The 24,855-nt window shown below is 44.3% G+C and overlaps 1 protein-coding gene across 1 annotated transcript in view; it reads right to left on the reverse strand.

Moving 5' to 3' along the window:
• Positions 1-878: 878 nt before the first annotated feature.
• LOC149281926 (protein shisa-6-like) overlaps positions 879-24,855 on the reverse strand; it is a 63,303-nt gene continuing 39,326 nt past the window's right edge. Inside the window, exons 4-6 of the mRNA XM_089498828.1 lie at positions 6,484-6,546; positions 4,886-5,038; positions 879-1,453 (exon numbers count right to left, since the gene is read on the reverse strand). Of these exons, the coding sequence (XP_089354954.1) occupies positions 879-1,453; positions 4,886-5,038; positions 6,484-6,546 (791 nt within the window). The remainder of the gene's footprint in view (positions 1,454-4,885; positions 5,039-6,483; positions 6,547-24,855) is intronic.

Consider the following 24,855-nt stretch of genomic DNA (forward strand, 5'->3'; position numbering starts at 1 on the left):
CGAGAGATGATATCTTTGATTCACAGTTTATTGGCTTTAAGATTGATGGCAAAACAAAATAAATCTATTTACACGTTGGTAGAACCATTAAAAATAGGGTGAAGTACAATGAGCTGTATCAGCGGTATTGTGCTTTATCGAGACACGGATCCAACTAATTCCTACGTTGAACCTTTCATGGCCAGTGCTCTACCGTACATCAGTCAACCCTCGGTACAGAAAGGGTGAAGAGATCTGAAAATGTTAGGCACTATATATATTTTTTTTTTCTTTTCTCCCAGATTTTAGAAATAAAACAAAAATAATTTGCCTCTATTACACCACCTCTATCGGGGACAACGCACAACTAGAGGCATCATTCTAATATTACACAGCGGCCAACGAGATGTAGCTTCGGGCCACTGAAAAGGAAATCAAACCCAAAAAAGCTGTTTAAACTACATGCTACATCCAAGGTAGAAGCCATGGTCACATCAGGGATACAGCGGGGGGGGAGGGGGGGTCTCTCTTCGGCCGTCATTAAACTTTAATTCACCTTCAGAAAAAATGTTACTGTCGACAAATGTACTTTTTCCTAGGCACCTCATGACTGATCCTAAAGGGATTTTTGTTTTACGTTTGGAAAGTATACCCAAAAACACGAGCCCTTGAGCTATCCAACCAAGCTGACTCTTTTCGTCAGACGCCGTCGGATTATCGTCTCTGTTCCGTTGAATCTTTCTTCTGCTCCCGATACCTCTAACGACAAAGACGAGAGAATGGGTGATGGATATGGTCTGACCTATGAAACGTGAAAGAGGTCTTCTTGGCCCTCAAGGCCACTGTTGTGGTGTCCTGGGACTGCTTTAGTCTATAAGGATTATCTACACACGGACCTATCAAACAGTCACCTCTGTTTTGCTGGCTGTGCGATACTGTTGGTGGTGTCCTGGAATATAATGCAGTTGCTCCACCGTATTGTGCCGCCGAGAAGCAAATGCTTGGCGTTTGGCAGCTGTTTGGTTCACAGCCAGCGTATTGTACAAGTTATTTGAGGCACTAGGATGAGAGTGCATCTTTGTCATCCTATATCGATCCAAGACAGGAGTGGAGACAAAGACATCTGTCTGGGAGATGGCTCTCGACATGGACTTCTCCTGGAAATCGGACCTTTTGAGGGTCATGGCCTTGTCCGGGGACAGCAGCGGATCTTGGGAATGCAGGCGTTCGGCCGACAGCAGCTGTTCGTCCGACAGGATCCGGTCGTAGGGCAATCCGTATCCTTCTTCAGTCATCCCTTTCTCGGGGGACAGGACTCTATCCTGAGACATGGCACGTACGGGCCTCCTCGGTCTCTCTCTGTAGTTAGGCTGATCCTGTGTCATTTTAATGACGTTGAGAGGAAGCGTCCCTCTTGCTGCCAAATCAGGAAGATGTCTTCTTCTCATGTAATATTCATCAGCTTCTTTGTCAGCTGCAACATGGGAAATAAAAACAGAGACATTAAATTTCTTTCATTCTATTGCTCCGAGCATCGAGAAGCGTTAAACAATTCATTATATTTTCCTACAACATTACTTATGAACACAATGCCTTCTCGACACACACTCTCCTCTTGTCGAAGTCTTGATTGTGATACAAAGAGCGGTTCGTTAACCGTTCCGGTGGATTTGGTTAGCTCTGGCATTCGTTGTAATGAACGGTGGGTGAAATGAGAAGCTCAACAGAAAAAATTAGGATGTTCCTTGGGGTGGGAATGAAGATGGCAAGGTGTATGAATGAGTGGTTATAACACAAGTGACACTCCTGAATCAAGACAGTAAGAACATGTTGGGACAAGTTCAACAACCCTAATCAGCTCTTTGAGACGTGTTCTTCTCCATGCCCCTGGAACCCTCAACAGGTTACCGTGGAACCAAGAGTATCCTTGACTCCTAGCTGTTTTTGAGCATTTATATAGAAGTCGATGGACCTCCCTCCTTTGTGTTTTTTTTTGAAGATCATGTTGACTCCCATGTATCACTGCATGGAATCTGATGACCGCTGACCTAACCTACCAGTCATTTTGCCGCCATTCTCACGTAGGGTTAAGGTGTTAACCCTTTCTATGTTTCTCCAGTATTACTGGTTTCTGTGTTGGTCTCTGACCTCCCAAAAATCCTTCCTCAAATGTATCAGGCCACGCATTGTCCTTGTATCCTAGTACATTTTACTTATAATAAACTAAAGCCGGATCCAATACACATTATACTTTTTCTTACGGCCCCTCAAGGGCTGTCGGTTCCCCCCTGAGGTTTTGAAATAACATTTGCTGCAACTATATCACCGTCTCGTGAGTGTTGCCTGGTTCAAAGATGAGGGAGAAGGTGCACCTTTTTGTCTCCACCCCGCACATTCTGCAGAAGTCGGGACCCCAACCGAAGAAAAAAGATGTAATCTATTACAGACGCTGATGAAGCAGACATTCTCTCTCTTTAATGGGGAAAACAAAAATGTATATTTTTAGAGATAGAAAATCCATAAATCGTTGGCGCTTACGATCATCGGGCAGCGGTTGGACTGCGGAATTGGGACGCCCCGGACAGGCTGGAGCACTCAACCGGTTAGAGCGAAAAGTCTCACGAAACGCACACTTCTGGCTTCTTTCTCTCGTTTCCATTCATTTAATCAGCTGAATAAGGGAAAGCGTGAACTCCAGCAAAGAAAGATCCTCATTAGGAAGGGGTTTTAAGATACTTGCTGTGACAACTAGGAGCAATTTGCAAAATGAATGTGTCTGCCCAGCAGTCAGAAAGCGAAAAGGAATATATCTGATCTTTGCCCCGATTGTACGGAGCTAGAGCTGAATTTCTCTCCCGTGATCATTATTCCCACGGGGTCTGGGTTTTGTGCTTCAGTAGAACAGACGGCGCTTACCGGGCATAGAAAGAGGACAATAAGACGCATGATCCGCCATGCTTGTCTTGACCGTTTGAGCGGGGTCTTGATAAAGTCCTACTTCCCCAGAGGCAACGTCAAGAAAATAAGGTTGTGGAGAATGGTAAAAAGGTTTTTAACCAACATTTTATGTCTTTTACCCACCATTGTATTCAGGGGCCACCCCCATAACCCATTGAAAGTCCATTTCATGCACCACAAACTGAATACTGCAGAGTGGTTGACATAAAACCGGCCTCGGGAAGACCTAAGATCTGGGGCCTTCGTCTAAATAACTTCCCCCTATACATAGCATATGCGAAAACTCTATGTACGGCATGTAAAGCCACCCAACGCCCCACGCGCACATCCCAAATCCCTACGCACGCGTCAGAAGCCAGTCGGATGAAATGATTTAGAGATAGAACGCTGTATCTCTGTTGCTTTGTCCCTTTCCCAAATAAAATGGGGCCTTCAGCTTCCTTTGTCTCTTCCCCAAGAGCGCCGCTGACAAACGGTACAAATCAAGCGCCCCAAAGCCCACCTTCAAAGATAATTTCTCATGCACGGAACCGGGGAAGGTTCGCAAGATCACCGAGCCGACTCGCCTTACTGCATTTCATTCCATCCTCGCCAACTTTTAACGTCTGCTACCAAACAAGACGGGAAACATGTTTGTTCTGGAATACTCAGGAAGAACAAAAAAAACATCTACAAAAACGTAGATAAAGCAGAAGCAAAGAGAAGATATTTATATCGTACCAGCAACACCTGAGATCGTACACCGGCGTTCCCCTGCCAACACACTCCCACACTGCCAGGGCGGCTGGAGAGCGGCGGCGGCGCGTTTCACAATCAAAGACGTCAAGCTAATGTTTACTTAATCCGATTATATCTTCCAGTTCGGTGATTTCATTTTTATTAAAACAACAAGCACAACAAAAAAAAGACATCAGCTGGCGCCAAAGAAAATGAGGTTAGCAGCGGGGGTCCCTGCTTTACGGGTTTTCTTTGTGATCCTTAAACTTTAGTTTTTGGGGAAAAAAAAAACATTTAAATTTTCCAGGAGCACGAGGTTATAATGAGTTTTAAAACCATGGATTCAGCCCAAGACGCACATCTGGTTTAGGATTTAATGTACGAAACAACAAGCGAGCATCAATCCCTTCGTATAAACGCCTTCGCCACCCATTGGCTCGTTAGGTAAATGCGTTCTGATCGCCACGTTGGGTTTTTAGGAAGATAACTATTAAATCCGCAATAAAAGAACCTCATTATCCATGAAATTTACCCCAACGCCCTCAATTTCCAGGCACTCCATCGTCTTTATATTTCTAAGAGGATGATCTCCTTGGCGGGGTCGATGTTCCAACTTCATATATATTTCTAGTTTGGCAACGAATGCAGCCGTTGGAAATCCGAAAGCCCTTCGGCTATAAGAACCTGTAGTTTAGTTTTTTCTTTTCTTTCAACAGATCAGAATGAATTTTGAATTATTTCAACTGTTCCGGGGGTCTCACAAGGAATTTTCTACAAAGTAACCCATAACTACAACATAAATATGATTTATTTTCCCCGCTAGTAACAAATGTGTCCCAACGAGACTCATGTCACGCTGCCAAAGAACTGCGTCCCGGCGTACGATCAGATACACTTTTGTTGGAAACAGTATCTAAAGCCATTGATATTATTTCATGTAGCCACGTAGCAAGAATTCTAGCATTTCCCCCCCAAAAACACACACGGTCTAGAACATATAATGGATGGGAAGACAAAAAGTTGCGTGCTTCTTTTTGAATACCAGAGAATTATAAACAATTATGACCGATGACTGCAATCACTGATCATATACACCCTGTAACCCGACGCATTTTACTTCTCCCCATTTCAGACATCGCAAAAAAAAAACAATGTAACAAGATGGGGACATTGAAACATTTTTACCAGATCAGCCTCCCAAGCAAATGAGAATGAAATGAACATCACCTACTTAATCTCTTCAGAGAAGAATAGTTACTTGGATTGGTCTTGACGGCCGACTCGTAGGACGGCGGGAGGTGGGAGAGATTCTGGAACGATCTGGAGAAAGACAGGTCGTACGGCTCGGTAGCGGAAGTAAGAATGTTGTTCATGCGCGGCTTCTCTGTAAAGGAAGAAATAAAGGAGGGTTATTTTCACATAAAATAATAAAATACTTTTATGCGGCGGGTACTTTTACGTCAGAGCGATATCGATACCGTGTATAAGTACGAGCGGTCGTTATTACAAGCATTGAGTCTGAGGCTGGTGCTGCGTACGGACGCGACGGTCATTTTCAATATGAAATATAGATTTTATTTAGAAAAAATGGATAAATAATCGATAAACAGGTTTATTAGCTTTAGAGAAAAATACAGGAAATAGAAACCATCAGGAGCGGCTCTATCTGCCTTCACTCGAGCGACGGAACTTTTCCTACAATTACTTTCCATACGGAAGGAGATCCCGCTGCACAGCGTGAGCCGCGAGCCTGGCAGCCGAGCCGGGGTCAGCGGCAATCAATCCGGGCAGCTTTAAAAACTGCCTCAAACTCCGCGTTATTGAATTGTTTTTGTAGAAATTGCCGTACCGTATTCTTTGTAAATTCAACCCATACCCTCTGCTAACTGCCCCCCCCCCCCCAGGCGCAATGCATAGGTAAAGATTTATCATTATCAAAATGTATCATTATAATAATCATCGGATTATCACTTCCAGCAAATGTTTCAAAAATGCCTAGTGGGGGGGGGGGGGCAATTTGCTCACAGTAAGATCTTCTGGAAACCCGAAACGTCCCTTAACGCATTATTGTTAAGTGGATAAAATTACAATTTTATATTCAAAGCGGGTTTGGCGATTTCAGATACGTTACTTCTCGCTACATTCTTCTTCATTGTCCTTTTTGCAGATCCGGTATATATTCTGATACGAGGCAGAGGGGGGGGGGGTGTCGGAGGTTAGTATTAGTACCGAGAGGGGCCGCTTAGATTCAATCTCTTCGCTTTCTCTGCCCTTCCTTGTTTGATGTTGAACACTCCATTTAATTGGATACTTTAAATAAAACATTCATTCTGGGGAATAGGGGTTTATCCAATTTTACATCTGTTAAAAAGACACTAAAAGAAAATGTAATATTTTAACTTTAAAGGACAGTTAAACGTCTTTACTGTACTTTAAAGTAAAAATATTACAGTTTAATGTTTGTGCATTGATGCCTGACTCTGTGTTGAACCTTCACGGTAAAATTTCTACTCAGGGAGAGCGACATGTATTTAAAATAACATATTTTTCTTTCTAAATGACCTGAGAGAAGGAATTTTCCTTTGCACTCATTACTTCCTGCACAGACACCAAACAGGAAATGCTCTTATGAGAGAGTGCAAAGGAAAATGTCTTCCCCCAACACATTTCAAAATCCTGTCTAATAATAATAATAGTAATTTATTATATCCTTTAACAAGACGACGGATTGTGCCGTTACCGTTTTAATTATACAATTGTGTTAAATAAACGTAACAACGTGTACAATAACATCTTAAAGAAGTTATGGGTTCGGAGAACGATTCTTACCATTTGTAGGGGTCTGAGATGAATTATTGAGAACAAGGTGGTTATAATTTTGTTGGTGGTCACCTGAAACAAAGCAGATGATTGCATGTCATTAAAACTCAATTTATAGAAGCTAAGCCAATAAATGCAAATGCACGATATATCATTTACTAAATCAACACGTGTAGCCTTAAAACAAGGAAGCCCTGCTTGCTTTGCTGATTCCCTACACAACATTATCCAGTCAGAACACGTAAGTATGAACTACGTTCAAGAGGATGTGGAACCATTGCGGACTATTTTCTACAAATACCCGGTATTATAACACATACATTGAGCGAAAATCTGTGGAAATGGCTTTTCCCCCGACTGAACAAACTGAACATTACTGCTGCTCAACTTCACATCATGGCCGCCTATCAACGCATACACCTCGGAAGAGCAAAGTCTCCTGTCCAGGTGATCGTTTAAGGCTTCATATCTACATCTAGATGCCAAACTCCATGGAGCAAGAAGCAGACAGCATTATATTGTATTTCTGTTACGTGACCCATATATGAAACATAATGCTGCCTGGGTCCACTTTCCGTGGTAAATTGGTGTCACTCCTCTCCTAAAAATATCCCCTACGCTACCATAACATTTTTGGGTTGACAATAGTTTGTCAGCCAAGCGGCCATTTAGTTCGGTGAGGAGCAGTGGGTCCTATACGAGTACATCGATGGAGGACGGGAACAGGAGACTTGCCCCTTCCATGGTAAACTTGATGGACCGTGACTTCTCCGCCATCGAAAAACTAGACATATGCTTTTTAAAGGAAGATGATGAGGGTCGGAACCACTGATGGCACTGAAACGCAAGGTGTGTCCGTGGCAGTGTGCGCTCAAACCACGAGCGCTCGGTAAAAAACCCCAACATTAAACGTCAACCCAATTCTCAGTAGCCATTGCTGTTCCCTTACATGGGACTCCATGTAACGTATAAGAGCGTCTCGTATCCTACTCATGTCCTACTTTCACACAAGGCATTAATCCTCACCTCCACTAATTGGTAGGATATTGTGCATTGGCTTCAACCCAAGTATGACTTTAGGTAACCTGCCTGAGGAAAGGAACCTGGATAGACCAGAAAGCTCGCAATCTATTATCTTTCACCAAATCGGTTCTCTACCTTGTATGCGGTGGAACGGCAGAGGATTGTGTTTTAAAACATCATTTGTGGAACCCATAGCGTAAAAACCGCATGGGGGCGACGTCTGGGAATCTCTTTCATCGAAGGGATGTTGATCCAGCGCCCTGATGCTAATTGCCCTCGTTTGACAGAATTACAAGCTGCAGAACTATAATTTTATTGGAAGTAATTTGCAGCGACGGAGCGCTCGCCAAGAACAGGGGAGAAAAGCAGAAAGGAGTACTTTTTATTAGGCTTTATGATAAGTAATCTAATCACCGGTGATGCCAAGAGACAGGGAACAGCTCACCTTATCTGTCACTGTACTTGACAAAAGATTATTAGGCCTTTTATGTCCTTTGGTAATGAATCATGTGCTGGGCGGCGGGAGCAGGTAATGCAAATATGACCTTTCCTTAACCAGGAGACAGCAAGAGAGCGGCACCGACAACGGGCGGCCTTGTTAGCGGCTGCTCCTGGACCCCCCCCCCGATCAGCGGGCAGGAGACGGACGGATAACCTTTTTATATACATGTTCATCTAACAGAAGACCGCGTGTGACACATGTACACAGAACACGGAGTCATTTGGCGGGTTTTAGGTACAAATGCTCAAAAAAAAAAAAAATGCAGATTGAGGCCAGAATAAGAAAAATAAATGTAAGAAATGTGGGTTTTGAGATGTTAATATTCAAACAGTGAAATATTTTAGAGAATATTGCTTTCATTATACAGTAACTTCATCATTAAGACAACAAGAGCTAAAAGTTCCTAAAACTCAATTAAAAAGAGACGGAATTTATCTGAAACGGTCTCAGCCAGACCACAATATCGCAAGAGATTCATTCAGCTGAAGAGGACGTTTAATGCGACCTCTGATTTAATAAATTGTCCTTTAATTAAAAGAAAGATCAGAGATACATCGGGTTCCATCTATATTAATTTGCACCCTAAAAGATTGGCGTTTGGGGCAAAGAGCTCGTGACAGCCGTCGGAACGAGAGGCAATCAGCACGAAGCAGATTTTCATTCCCGTCGGGTATGACGGCGAAGCTTGATACGCCGTTTAATAAATGTCCCCTTTCCGTCTGGGCGTCTCAAGGGCTTATTCTGTCACCGTGATTAAAACCGCTCTCAGCTTGGAGGCCGCTTTACTGAAACGATAAACCCGCTGTAGGCCGCGTTCATGAGGGTTGGATTGGGAGGAAAATAAGCAAAAAAAGTCTTAAATATACAAGGAAATTTAGATCCCAAAAAGTTCAAGAAATGGTTAAAGAAGGATGGGGGATTCTTGCAGATTTGTGTTAGCTCTGCACATTCTTTTAGAACAAAGAACCATTCCGGAGAAAGGGTTTGACGAAACATTCCGTTGGTTTCCATGCTGCCCCAGAAAGAATGAGTGGATGAGATAGACACGCGTCACTAGCCGGCACCGGGTTACGCATGTGTTCGAATGTACACGTGTGATGCACTCACGTGTCCCAAAATGTTTTCTTTAGTCCGCTTAATATTAAAATAAAGAAATTCAGGATGTTCCGAGCTGAAATTATTATGTTTCCGTCTAGTGGGAGGAGGACAGTGAAAGAATGAGGATGTGCAAGCTTATTTCATTTAATAAAGCCTTTTCCCGCTGCGGTCTAATGTGCCGAATCCTCCCACTAATATAAATTTGACTTTTTAAGTGCAGCTGTTAGAGCAGGGAGGGTGAGTGCGTCTCGATGATTGATTACAAGGGCCCGGCGCGCTGCCGGCTTTCCGAGCGGAACTTCAATATACAACCGTTTGTACAGAAACAAAGACGACGGAGTGCAGCAAGATTAAGCCCTGCGAGGGAAATTACGTTTCTATATGACAATTCATCAATCATGAACCCCAAAAACGGCAATACTTTGTTTCCTCGCTGATTAGTTAAATACAAGCTGAGGAGACGCGTCGTCTGTGTTACCGAGTCTGTCCTCTAAGCCCGAGTTTAAATGTTCTGGTCAGCCCAGAAGTTGTGCGTTTTCTCCTTGCATTTAATGATAAGACAGATCCTTATTTTTATACGGAGCTACTTTTAACGTTCTAACGGATAACGCGTTCTTTTCAAAGAGCCCGGTGAGTCAACTTATTATCTAAACCGTTATGCATGGATATACAGAAGAGCTTGTGAGCTATACTTAGGCCCACGGGCCAAGAGTTGGACATGTCCACTCAAAGAAACACCATAATCCCTTAGTAGCTAATGTCCAGACCGTGATGTATCTATAATGTAGTTTAACGCGCGCACTTCCATTACTTAATAGGGTTGGAAGACCAGAGCGCAGATTCCATCCCGAAGAAGCCCCGCTTCCTCAATAACAATCCACTTACGTCATTTTATTTACGCCGCTCTTATGCAGGGAGTCGCAGAGCTGCCTTTATCTCCCGGCCCCCCCGGCCCTAGACATTATTCCGTAATGTATAGAGCAGCACAGAACCACTTTACAAGAACGGGATAAAAAGATAACACATCGCAGCCGGTGGGACCTGCGCCGGCCGGAAACGTCACTCGATAACATTACGTTCCACGCCAACGGGATTAAAGAGTTCCAGTTTAATTACAGCGAGAGGTGAACGCGGACGCGTCGTCATCAAACGCGGGCAACGCGGAGAGCGCTCCCACCCAGACCAACGGGAAACCTGGATACCAACCCCCTTCTGTCCTGGATTCTGTCCTGGATATTACAGATTTTTGCAAGAAAACCCAACTCAATTACCAAATACAATTTTATTTATTTTTTTTTATAAAAAATTGTGGATATTAATAAAAAAAAAAACAAAAAAAAGAAAAGAAAAAAACAGGAATTTAAAATATTTTTTCTAAGCCAATAATGTTTTAAAAAGAGCTCCGCGCTGCGCCTTCTTCTAATCTTCTCCGGCCTACTTCCCAGTCTTTACCCCAAACCTCTTCTATGGATACACACATGATCGTGACACACACACACATGATCGTGACACACACACACACATGATCGTGACACACACACACACATGATCGTGACACACACACACACATGATCGTGACACACACACACACATGATCGTGACACACACACATGATCGCGACACACAGACACACGATCGTGACACACACACACACGATCGTGACACACACACACACGATCGTGACACACACACACATGATCGCGACACACACACATACGATTGTGACACACACACACACGATCGTGACACACACACACATGATCCTGACACACACACACATGATCCTGACACACACATACACATGATCGTGACACACACACATGATCGTGACACACACACACATGATCGTGACACACACACACATGATCGTGACACACACATGATCGCGACACACACACACATGATCGCGACACACACACGATAGCGACACACACATACACATGATGTAACACACACATGATCGCGACACACACACATGATCGCGTCATCTCAACACCGTAAGCTTCCTGCACCGATTGTGGGACAAAAAGAAATTACCCTTTATTTGGAAAAATTGAAATCTAAAGAACAGAAAACTGTAGATTCCTGCAATGATTTATCTCCGTATAACATAGCTACAATAAGATACAATAAGATACATCCGTATATAAAGATGTATCTCCCCCTCGCGTTCCGTCCCCCTCGCCGGAGCTTTGATCACCCGGCTCGACGTGTTTCTGGGATCTCGCACGCTCTCTCGGCTACTTTCGTATTCCGCGGACGCCGCTCGGCGCTTTATCTTCACGAACTGTCAGCCCCAGTTACGCGTCCTTTCCGTACACGCTGTATCTCGCGGCTGCGGATCCCCGTGTACTATCATTAGCAAGTCATTCTTATGTATGAAGGAACCTGGCAGCCCCGGATCCCTCGGCTCCCCGCGTCTCCTGCCGCTCGCGTACTTTATACCGACGGCGGACATATAACAAACTGGAATCGTGTTCACGGTGGGAACCAAATTAGCTTTTATTAAAAGACTAACTTTAAAAGGGGAGGTAAAATGCATTTAGTGTCGCAAAAAGGAACCAAGCAGATCGATACATTTTTCTTAAAAAAAAATATATATATAAAAAATAATTAAAAATATAAATATTAATATTCTTCATTTTTTAAGTAACTAAGCCCTGAGGCCACCACTGTTTGCACCACTCAGCCTGAGTTCCAGTGAACTTTAATGTCGGAATGTTGGTGCACCTTAATATATTCAGTTTTCTGTACTTTTTTTCTTAGATTCTTTTGTTTTTCATTATTTTTGTTTGGGCTCTCATTTTTTATTCATTTTTTTTCCAACAGTATAGATAAAGATATGCAGGATCACAGCCGCCACCGAATACTTCAGCAATGCCACCATTCAGAAATCAACGCGGCTACAGGGTGACACCGGGGTACAGACGACAAAAGGGCTGGATTCACTAAACTGAGAGTCTGCGGGAAGGGCTAAGCTGGCCTTGTATAATCCTGCTTCATCTACGGCTGGTTATATACAAGGCAGCCCCCCGCTCTGGCAGTGGAGAGGTTAATAAAACGAATCTCCTCTGCCCTACCTGGAATCTAATTAACCGGTTACATAAGACTTCACAAAAGCCGAAAGGAACAATCATTCTTCTCCTGGGTTCCGGGAACCGGCGGCTCGCTCTCCGCAGGTACGGGGGGGGGGGGGGCCGCGCTCAGGCTTCAAAAACCTATTTTGCTTCATGTTATTATTATTTTTTTCCCGTCACAAAAGCAGAAAATCTAATAAGGATATTTATTTGTCCCAGCCGCTCGGTTTAATTGCGCTCGGAATGCTAAACTCCCTCGTTTCTCTATTGAGTCGTTGGCGGCCCCCCCGGAGAGCTCGTCTTCGGAAAAGTACGTTGTGGAGCGCGGAGGGCGGAGCTCGCCCCCGAATATACCATAAAACCGCTGAGGATAATGAAAAGCAAAGAAAAAGCCTTTTCCATTAAATAAATAAATAATTTGCAGTTAACCCCTTCATTGACACCGCTGGACCGCGCGACCCGGGCTCCATCATCTTTGGGCAGACTATATGTGCCCAGGAGAAGGCGGAGACCCCCCCATATACTTACTGATACTTGGAATTAATGATCCATACCACAAATTACTCATTCATTCGCTATTTTCCTGCTATACAACGGCATTGATACCTCCCAAGTGTCCCTGTTTAGTATGGTCAGTCCATCTTAGGGCCCCCAATCCCTCTTTTCTCCTCCTGACGTCTCTCTTTTTTTGGGGGGTCTCGGACTGTTTGCGGGTTATGAGGGTATCGCAGGGTTCTACGGTATTTCGGGAACTTCTACGAGGGCGCCAGGTTTCCAGGAACAGAAGCTCAGCTCCGGAGACCATTCGGAGAGCAAATATTAATCACACAACAGAAAGCTGTTTGTTTTAGAGATGAAAACGCCGTCCGCTCAGCTGTGACGAGACTCACTCGGCGATACGGAAACGGATTCGGGCCCCCCGCTCGCAACACCAGGGAAATCAGACGGGGCTGAAAGTCGCTAGAAAACCACCCCATTGCTTTTATTTCTGCTCTTTGTGAGATTAGAGCCTTAAAAGCAGCCTCGCCAAAAACAGAAGAAAAAGCCGCCTCTCCCCGCAGCAGCTGGGAGCCGACAAACACGACAAAAAGGAACAAAAAAGAAAATCATTCAAGTGGTAAAAAAATAAAGTCGCATTTGTGCATGAAGAGCAAACAACTAGCAATATGGTTCCTGCGCCCAAGACGTGTTTAAAGGAATGTAAGGAAGTTTTACTTTACTGAGAGGGCGGTAGATACGTGGAGCAGCCTCCCAGCAGAGGTGGTAGAGGGTAATACAGTGAGGGGATTAAACATGCATGGGATAGACATACGGCTCCTGAATCTAAGACGAGACCGACGACTGATTAAGGTTCGAGTCTTTACAGCAGGAGAAACGGGCGACTAGAGGGGGCAGGGTGGGTTCTGTGTATTTAGTATCTGTAGAGAACCTAAAGAGTTAAATCCCACCAGACAATCCTGGTTGTTATTGATTTTTATTCGCGTTTATCACAATCGATCGATCATTAAGCAGACAATTCATAAGGCGGCGTCAAGGTCTCACCCCAAAAACATGAAAGGTATATAATCCCGTTATTTTTTTCTGGCTCGTACTAAATCGATATTCACAAGAAAATGCAAATTAACGACGAAGGGTCAGGGCAACTCTAAGTGGATTCTGAGAAACCGGCTTCGGGGTTCTGGCAGCAGCCACGGTTTGGATTTAACTCCTAGAGAGCAAAAGACGTGGCTGGCATGCAAAGGGTTAAATACGATGCTTCTCAGCTCAACGTCTTCATAGACCCAGCGGGACCCCCCTCCATCATCACCGAAAAAAAAACCCAAAACATTTGAGATCCTCACAGGGAGGACATCTGAAACTCCCGGACGCGGCAGGGATCGTTACATCGTAACAGAAGCTGGAAACGCGGTTCGGGTTACCGAGGGCGTCGTGGCGATGAAGTCGCGCCTGCGAGGGTCCTGGGTCCATAACCGCAAATCAGAGAGTCCTGTGACCTGGCCAGCAAATAACCCTCGCTTCCCAACTAAAAGCTGCCCCAGCTGCCCCATCGATCTCAAATACCCGCACTTATTACCCGGCCGGCAGATTCCATGCGACTCCAGCGCTATCGGTTTACGAGTGGGTTTCTCGCCGTGGCTGGAGCTGCTCGGGTCCCCCCGACGTTACTCTGTATTTTTGTTGGCTGATTTTTTTTACTTTCTTATCTTTATAGAACATCAACCATTTAGACTCGAGGATTCGCCGTGGGAAGCTGGGGCGGTTGGATGTATAGAGGAATGGTACTTGCGTGGACCGCAGACGAGGACCCACCAAGTACTGAGTGGAGGTCGTTGGTTAAATAACTGGATCCCCGGAGTTTATACCTCCCTCTAACCCCAAAAACGAAGAGTTTCCCCAACACCGAGATCCCTTAAACTATATTATGAACGGACAACATGAACCTTGGTGCCTCCATCAGCATGAGCGAGAGCTAAATACCCCCTGCGCTAAGGAGAAGGGGTAGAATCTCCTCAAGCACTCGCTTAGCGAGGGTTCGGAATCGGAGCGCCCGCGCGGACCCGTTTGGGAAATGTTTAAATGGCTGTTATTACTGAATTTGCATGGACGTTGGATCTAACATTCCGAAGGAAAATGATTCACGGCGCCCCGCTCAGCAATACTCACGCCACGTTTAACCTGTTGTCTGCCGAAAGCCTTGCTGCTCATATTGTTATCGCCGTGCAATTTTTAAAGACCCCCAAGGAAAGCCTACAGCCCAATTCTCGACTGCCCCTATGGTCTTATCTACAATGCATTGCACAAGCACCTGGAACTTAACAGGTTAAATAGAAAATCCATCTCCCCCGGAGGGCAGATTTTTAATACCAAAGCACCAACATATTCAGCGGGGCAGTACAGAGATAAGACCGCGGACATATAGCCTTAAGGACTCCAGATCTACAGGCGAAGCTGTAAAAGATGTCGGCCCCCGCAGTCGCTCTTATAATATGGATATTTAAATGACCGCGCGGCCGTCTCTGTCAGCGGCTTATTAATCTCTATAGCACTTGAAATGAGTGATTGGACGCTGGCTCGGGCTCGTTAGAAATCCTGGCAGAGGTCGGGCCGGCGCACAGCGCACGGCTAACCTTCTAACATTTTGTTCCCGTCTAAATTTAGAGAACATTAACATAACTGCTAAAGACCGAATGATTCATAAAGTTTGGGAGGCTTCCCGTAACACATTAGCAGACGCCGGTACCGTTCTATAAGCCAGGAATCATTTTCAGGGAACGGGCTGGGGGACACAAAGCTGCCGGGGCGCCGGGTCGTGGAACCTTACGCGGCGGGACGAAGGACGTGGTCTTCCACGAAATCTCGTAACATGGGCCGTTGAAGCCCCTTCTCATGTCAGCGGGGTGAGAAGACACAGAGAATATTTCGTGTTGGGATGAGAAGTTGAGATCACAGTAATTCACTAAAGTTCCGTACCGGTACCGGTTTCCCAATCTTCGCACCTGCATAACCAATTACTGCCCTGGACCAATCGGCTTCCGCCAAAGGAGAGAATAGTGACGGAGCTTTAACAGGAAGTTAAAGCAGTTTAACAGGAAGTTCAAATGGCTGCTCCGATAATATACACATCGGGGGAGTTTATTTTAAAAATGTATAAACAAAGTAGCAAAGTTTATGAAGCATACTAAAATGTAGATACTATTTTATGCTTTCAAAGCCAGGACTTCATCGATCGATGGCGACCACAGCCAATAGGATTATTAACTTGTAGAAATATATATATATTTATTTTTTTAAATTAATAAAAAAACGATACAAATCGAGGAAAGAATATCAAATAGGGAAGAGCTATATAGACATATATAGCTCCCGCATGCAAACTGGCACTTGAGTCACCAGGAAGTGAGGAGTGTACCGGAAAATGGCTTCCCCCCCCAACAGGTGTAAAAAAAATAATACATATGGGAAATAAAACTGGCATTTGTTTCTCTAGAAAGCAAAAAAAATAAAATAAATAGGAAATCTCCTGTCCTTTTACCCCATGTAATTAATCTTTTCATTCTACCCCAGAAAATAAATGTGTCCATTTTACTGTGGAACGGTACAAAATGCTCCCGGTTTAACGTATCTCGTATTCAGTACAAGGCTCGGAGTGTCTCGCTCTCAGGGCCCATTGTTAAAATTCAAGGACGAACGTTCTTTCTTGCAAAGGGTTTTAAAAAATTCCTAAAGTTCAGCAAAGAAGTGTTGCGGGTAATTCATCATCAACATGCCACCGAGAGCGTCTAAATATAGCTGAATTTTCGGGATTTTACACGGATCCGGCTTTGATCAATTTTTCATCGACAGCGCGAAGGCTTCAGATGCCGCGGACCCTGAAGGATCACAGCAGACAATCGCTGCATACATTCAACCGATCAGCATTCAGAAGGCAGCGAGATTTAATACCGATTGAAAGGGCACATTTAGAGGTGAAACGGGGCATTGAGAGGTGGAACGGGGAATTAAGGGGTCCGGAGCCCCAGGAGGACTAATGACTTTTAAGGGTTAACTGAAAAAACTTTGCTATTGGTTTCTGCAAGTTTCCTGCAAATTACGGACCATTCAGCCGTGAGATCTATAAATGTAAAAACCTCCTATAGGTTCTGTAGACCGTACACCACGGTGACTATAATTACAGAACCTATAGATCCTCCTCTAACGGGTTCCATAAGTAAACGAAAAAATCTGTTCTGCGAATAACAAAACTATAACGACAACCAATCAAAGGAGCAAATGAATAAATGCCTGCGCCGTGCGGCTGGAAGGCTTCTGCTGCCGGATGAGTTTACGGTGTAATAATTCACGGGACTGTCTGTTTAGTTAAGCCAAGCACGCTTTGTTGCAGCTGAACATGTTCTCCTCACTCGGAGGATGCAGCCGGCAAACCTCTCTGCTATTAGGCCCTTTTGTACTTTATTTAGCTGGATCTCGGTCTGATGGGGAAAAAAAACAAACTTCCCGATAAACCAATAGCGTTTCTTTGAAGACGCAGCGATAAAAACATAAAATGTGTCAGGACTGCTTCATAAACAAACGACTGATAGTTGTTGAGGGGAAACGTTAAGCCAGACCTAATTTTTAAGAGCAGACCCTTAGTATTTCTATACGAGTAATTTTGAAACGATAGAGTTTAAGGTCTTAATGTTCAGAGAAATCTTTCGTCTCGAATTTCAAACACATATAATATCGTAATGTAACCTAAAACAGTAACTGTTACACTCAGAAAACAGTTCAAACATTTTCTACACGAGAACGCGACTTCCCAGGAACGCTCCACGTCTGAAGAGGCGAAATCCGTTCATTTGATCCGTACATAATCTTATAATTCCGCCAGCGCAACGTATAGATTCATTTTCACGCAGCGATGATCAGTCCTAACGATTTTATGCTTTAATTAGGCGACACTTTTGGAACGAACAAAGAGCCAAGCACCGGGCAATCGATTAGGAATAATTTCTTCTCTTTAGAAGAGGCTCTCAAGCTACACGGACGTCACAGAATCACACCGTAAGCATTGTGAAAAGAAGAACTTTTATAGCGAGATCTCCGAATAATTATCGCCATAGACTATGTATAATTATGTTATGCCTAGCAATGGGGCGTTCCTTGGGGGTAGTTGGTGTTACCCAAAGGGATCCAAAGGAGGTTGTGATCGTTAAAGGGACGAGAGATGTCTTCGGGTCACTTGTCACCTTTACATACAATAAGGAGCGTGTATATAATGTAACCGCAGGATACGCGTCGCTGTCGTGGACTCCTTTTACAAACAGCGGCCTCCATCCCAGAGCTCATCCCAGAGCTCTGCCGCGACATAAAAGACCGTCTGTGTTACAGGATAATGGACGATAAGTTTACGGATCGGGCAGACATGTTAGAGAGCTGCGTTAATCACCAAATGTAAGGAGGACCCCCCCCCAAGAAACAGGTCCCATTTCTTTCACCTACATATTGCCTTTTTGAGACCTTTTATAGAAGCTTAAAGGGACCCTGTCATGGTAAAATACGCCGATGCTCAAAACAAATAAAAAAAAGACTTTTCCAAATTCTGCCGAGACACTGTTTTTCTAAAATATAAGCTGGAAACCCTTACAGCATCCCTTTTAGTCGGCACCGTCCCTTCAAATCACTTGTGTGTGCACCGCAGATCAGAACTCTCTCATAAGAGCGTCCGTCACTTTAAAATCATACCCAAAAAGTATCGGCATTAAATAACGTCTCGTGAAATAATATCCTTTATCTCGCCAATCAAAATATATATATATCAGGAAGAATGACGCTATTCATTCGTATCAAAAGAATGCAAAAAGCACAGATCGTAAGGGGTATTTATAAGGCATATTTCAGAAGTGGAGCCGAGTGCTTATTTTTTTTTGGGGGGGGTACACTTTTCCTTTAAATCTATATAACATAGCGGCCCCCGCGGCCCTGGCTTTTGGTGGCACCTCATGCCCACTTACCCGTTCCTTCTTGCATCTTCCTCTTCTCTCTTCTGCAGCTCCTGATGACGTCCGGACTCCAGTGAGCAAAGTCCTTGACTCCCGCTGCGGACAAAAATACAAATAAATTCTCGCACCCGGACCTCCGATTCACACTGAATCAGAAACCCAACGTGGAGTTCCGAAGCTCACATGGAAAGTGGAAGATGAGTTACACTAAAAACACCAGACACACTAAACCTCTAGGACATTTGGGGGGTTTGTCGCAGACACACGCACTGGTTTCACAGAACAGCAAAAGACCACAGACTCCTACTTAGTGGGACAGCAGCAAAAGAATGTCGTCAACGTACCGTATTGGCCTGTGAGGGTTTCACGGATACAATAATTGCCCCTTTACCTGGATTAACAGCTACGCTTTCAGGTCAGGTATATCTATAATGCTGATGACCGATAGAGATTTGCTCCGGTTTGCGCGGCGTGTTTATCATATATGAGCGAAGCATGTAGCATGTAGCTTTTAATGGACTACGGATGGAACGAGCCGAGATGCTGCTGTGGAAGTAATCTACCCGAAACCTCCTGAAGGAAATACCATAAAGACATCAGCCCGAGGAGCTCCAGGGATCCAGGGATCCAAACAAAGGCTTGAGATAGAACTATTGCTTTTAGTTCTAGGTCCCCGGCCAGCTCTGGGATCATCTTGGCTGAGAGTGATGGGGGTGTTTTCATTAGGTAATTGCATATAATTAGCTGTGTTTGTACAGAACGTCTGTAGAAAACGAGATCTAATGATATCGAATGCTGCTCTTCACAAATGCAGATTATTAACCCTTCATTTGCATCATATCGAATCTCTGATTCAAAGTGAATCTTGCAATCTTAGCCGGACTACAACTCTCATCACACTTTGGGATGTAATCAATGGTCATGGGAGTTGAAGGGGGGGGGTGTTGAGCTGTATGAGAAAATAATATAATGTCCCAAATATTCCGAACCAAAGATGGCAACACATGACAAAAGACTGAGAAAACAAGAAAGGGTTAAAGGCGCCTCAGTTACACATGTAATGATACAGACACACACAACACGCTAAGCTACATAACACGCGGGGGGGTAATTAGCTCGCTTACTGTTCAGTGAAGACATAATGGATGTATTAACCCTACATATACACATAATGCGCATGTTCTCCCTCCAAGAACTCAGATTAAAGGAAGCCAAGCAGAGAGTCCTAATGTATTCAGCAGTCTGTCCTAAAACACAGCGCATTCTGGATGGTTGTGGTAGAGAAGGGGTTAACGCGGACCTTCCTGCACTGACCGTATGCATACGAAGCCCTGGGCATAGCAAGAGCTTCAGGCGTAGCTCCGAGCGATCGCTGGCCAGCCTGCCCCGAGGAGATTATCTCTAAACAGCTTCAGGGATTTACAGCAGCTTCCTCCACAAACTCCGGAACGGTTTATTATCCGGAGCCTCCAAAACTAAACGGTGCTAGAGAATTCCTGAGCAGAACCTTGAAGTTCTCAATCCAACCCGGCTTCCCTTCACGGTCCTAGCCTCAGAACACTTCTAGAGCCTGGCTCCAGAGCTCTCACCACATCTGGTACTAAAGCGCACAGTTCTAGAGCAAACCAGCCTCCGTTCATAGAACATTTAAGAGTTCTAGAGCCCATCCCGCTTGTTACCAAACCACACAGTTCTTAAGCGAAACAACCTCTGTTCGGAGTTTAAAAAGCAAAACAAAAACTTTCAGAAACCTCTACCTGGCAGGTTCTAGAGCACAGCACATCTGTTACCGAGCCCCAGAGTTCTAGAGCACAGCAACCTGCCTTGACTATTCTAGAACTAAGTGCCTTCAATACCTAGAATCCTCCCTCTCATGTGTAATAACGCCACAAAATATAGAAAGGACAACCCTGCTGCCTGAGGCCACCATTTTTAGCTATTAACCCTTTGCTGCACACCCGTCTAACACACAGAACCTTTTCCTCTCCAGGGGTTTAAATAAATGGATGTGTATTTATCACTTTACAGGAGCACGGATCACGTTTAACGCTCAGGAACGGAGGATTATTAGCTTGAGATGCAGCCGATACATTTTAAGGGGTCTTCTGGAGAGGGGCCCGGTGTTGGCGTCTCCGAAGGCTCCGGATCTCTTCAAGCAACGTTCGAGAACCCGATACCGTATATATCTCCCGGAGAACTCCGGGTCTGGAATGATATACTTGCGTGCAATGCGGCTTTGGAGGGATGCCAGCGGAAATATTTACAGCAATGCCTGCCTTCCAGCTCCAGCCATTTCCCCGATCATGTAATTACTACAGATAAGCCGAACGTCCTGGGAGGATTCGCCGTTCAAACCTCCCTCTGCCCCCGGACCCCACTTCTGTAGTCCTGATTTCCCCTACGGTGAAACCTTTGCAGTCGCGCCGGTGATTTATAGCCGCAGCGGCTGTCTGCTAACGTCTCTCGGCGGACTCCGTTCATTAGGATTTACTGGGTTTGTATTACAATAGCAAAGTCAATAGAAATCGCATTAAACGCGGCCCTGCTTCCAGACAAGGGCATGGACTCCCCCATAAAGGATGTGGAAGGAGTCGGAGGTAATTGCTGAATTCGATTAAAACCACCTAATCCGCGTTAAAGTATCTGGCGCAGGATAAACGGCAGATTAAAGGAGAATCTACTTCCAAGGACTGATAATAGCGAGAATATCAATAAATAACTCCTACGCCAGGTCACTTCGGAACAAACCAGACACCAATAAATGTACCCCTAATACCCTACTGTCTTCCAACGCTCATTACTCCACCGCTGCTCCCGCCATAGCGGATTTCATTTGGCCTCTTCCGCCATCTCATCCCTAGCTACCCCACGCTCTTCTTGATGACCCTACCACCACACTCCTACTTGCCCCTGCTCCTTCCATGCCCCTTAGAGCGTTAATAATACAGAAAGGATACAACTGGAAGCAAAAGAGAGAATCTAAAGGCAAGTCTACCTTTAAAATCGGCATTTTGCAAAATGGCCGCCTGCAAATGGCCGTCTTCCTGATACTAACTTTGCATTACTAATTACTTGCACAACTAGGGGGCGCCCTCTCCCGCCCCGCTGTCAGCTTATTCTTAAACTTAACAGATACAGACTATTCACCGAAAGCCGGCACCTTGTCTAGAACTCGGGAAAACTTGGATCCCCCGTGATTTCCGTACCCCGTGTGCCATTTTTACGTTAAACGACGGCGAAACCGTTCTAAAACCTGGACTACAAGCTTCTAAATCGGTCCTGATAGATCTTCAAAGAGAAGAGATGGCGGCTACAGAATAGGAGTTTGATTAATGGATTCAGATATTTAATGACATCTTTAAAAAAAAAAAAATGGTTAATGCATCTCTTACAACACGGCGGCCGCATAATTACATACTAAAGAGTTTGTATCCCGTACTGCAGAAAATGTTAATTGAAAGCTGCAATTAGAAATAAGGACTTTTAAAGCCACTTAGAAAATTGCAGGAAAACGGAGGCCAATATTATTAAAGACCAATTATTTTACAATTATTATTCCATTAGCACAGACTATACCTATAGATGCCCCTCTGTTTACGGAGCTCGGTTAAATATTCCTCCCCCCTCGCAAACCGTAAGTCTCGCAAGGTTAACAGGCCGGTAGGAGAGCCGCGTTATTAAAAAGTTGGATGCACGCATGAGAAGCCAACCGGAAACTCGGTAAAGAACACCAGCGAAAAAGCAATTAGTTTGCTCTTCAGACGCGATCATTCGGAGCTGAATATTTATCTTGCGATATAGCTAAATCACATGACATTGTATAAAGATCTCATTAAACGTGTGCATGGCTGATGAAGATTGACCAGGGCATGGAATCGTCAAGCAAATGCCAAACAAATTCTTGGGTCTTCCTCTGTGTAACTGTAAGGATTTGACCAAGGGAGTTGACCGTGTAGTTTAGAGGAGAGATCGAAATAGATCTTGGAGATATCCATGGAACTTCATTGGCTTTCCATCTAAACACTGATTAATTCCCTTGTCGGATTTACTACCGCCACTTCTTCAGGACATACAACTCATCAGGGACATCTGCCAATGTCATGTAACAAACCCCAAAAGAGACTTGTTCATCATTACAGTCAATGAAAAGTGCCCCAACGACCCACCTAACATGGTCCTTTCTGCCCCGTTACAACTCTGTTACTATCCTCGGTGTAATTAAGCTTTATAAAGTGTACAAGAAGAAGGAAGGTTGGATATCGTCCCAGGAGGGGACTTCTGGGAGAACTTTCAAGGGTGATTGGGATGTCTATGCATTGAAATAATATTGAAAGAAGACAATTATATTTGAAACGCGTTGTGTTATTCAGCGTTGTTCCTCCGTATGGACTTGGTCATGTTGAGTCTTTCGCTGGCCAAAAAACAAGAGGGGGAAAGTCAAATGGACTATTTCCTGGAGCATTAGGTGACCACCATTAATGCTCCGTTGGCACAGGTATTGGGATAACTGTCGTTGCCTTTTATGTCTCTGAAAGCCAACAAAGAGGGGGCAGAGGGTCTTACATTTGGTAGATGAGGCGAAGAGGGACAGTCTCTGAGATCAAACTAGGATGGAGGGAAGGTCTTGGAATAAATAAGAATGGTGCACATGAGCAGAATGTTTTATTAGCAAGCCAAGAAGAACAAATATAAAAAAGGAATATAAATAAGCATAAAAAGTTAATAAATGTTAACTTTTTTTTTTCTGGGAAAACATGTATTTAACTCTTTTTATGCCAGAGGGAACTTCAGCAGACGAGATAGCCTCCTTGATGAAAAGGTCAGACGCAGCTCTAATTCCCTTACTTTTTCTGCAGCCGAGGCTCTGACATTTGGTTTTCAGACAATACCTTTTTACGCGCCCGGTGAGAACGTGCGCAGCATCCGCCAGACCTCTGCCCGCCCCGATTACACGCCATTACAATGCATTTAGCCCTTTCCCGCTCTCAGATATAATCTCTCTTACACATTGCTGCGTTTCACCTGTGATTCATTTTTACAGAGTCCCAAAAAGCTAATTTCATGGAGCATTGTTGGTTTTTATACTAAAGATTTAGGGGCTTGTTTTTTCCAGAGATTATTTGCAGCCGCAGTCAATAAAAGCTCCCCGGGTTATGTATAAAATATTATAATGTCAGCTGTCCTTTGACGGATGGTAAATAACATATGGTTAGAGATTTTTGTCTTCTAAAGGAAAGCAACATATTTTAATGTTTGTTCCGATGGTCTCTTCTTTGAATCTTCTACGGTTTCATTTTATTTATTTTTTTATTAATGACCTTGAAATGAGAATTGAAGGTAAGGTAACCATTTGTGCGGAGGAATCTAAATTATTTAAGGCTTATTCCCCGCGGAGGCTTTTAAATGGATGAGTGGAAAGCGAGAGAGAGAGACTGGGATGAGACATCCTACAAGAGAAGATGGAAGGGGCAGCTGATGTGGCCACCCGGCTGAAAGGTCCACCAATGGTCACAGGCTGGTGGAGATCAGGGAAAGAAGAAAAGGTGATAAACCTGGAATTAGGAATGGATTCTGGGAGGTCTTGTAAAGGTTCTGTTTTATGGGGGTCACTATAGAAGAGAATAATTTAGATAGAGCTCTCAGAAACCCAATGAGGAAGAAATGAAATCAAGTAGAGGCAAATTTTGTGTTCCTTCAAAACAACCAAGAGAGTCTGTGAAGCATCTCTGCTGCTAAGACAGCTTTCAAAAGTTGTTTTCCCTGACCCACAGAGCTGACACTCTATGCCCACGTAGACAAAGTAGGTACGTGCACACACAAGATGAAGCGTGTGAGATGTGGATTGAATTTTATAGGACAGGTAAACTGATAAGCAACCATTTCCACTTCCCTTTACAGAGAAAAATCAGCAGCATCACCGAGCGATAGATCTTCAACAACATAGAGATGGATTACAGACAAAAACTCTGGAATAGCGAAACGTATTTAAAACCGTTTGAAGGGGCAGAATTATATGAAAAAGAAAGGATTGGTACAAAACGAAGGACTTTGAGGAGTCTTGGTGTAAGTCATGGAGCCGGAGGGAACACCGAGATCTGTATAAAGACACAACGAACCGCTTGGGAAGCTGTACTGGGAGGAATGACGCTAAACAATACTGGGGATGGGGTAGCAGTTTGGGATTCATACTGGGGAACCA

The sequence above is a fragment of the Sceloporus occidentalis genome, unplaced genomic scaffold (genome assembly GCF_023333645.1).
Source record: "Sceloporus occidentalis isolate IW3139 unplaced genomic scaffold, rSceOcc1.0.p SCAF_126, whole genome shotgun sequence".
NCBI classification, from domain to species: Eukaryota; Metazoa; Chordata; class Lepidosauria; order Squamata; family Phrynosomatidae; genus Sceloporus; species Sceloporus occidentalis.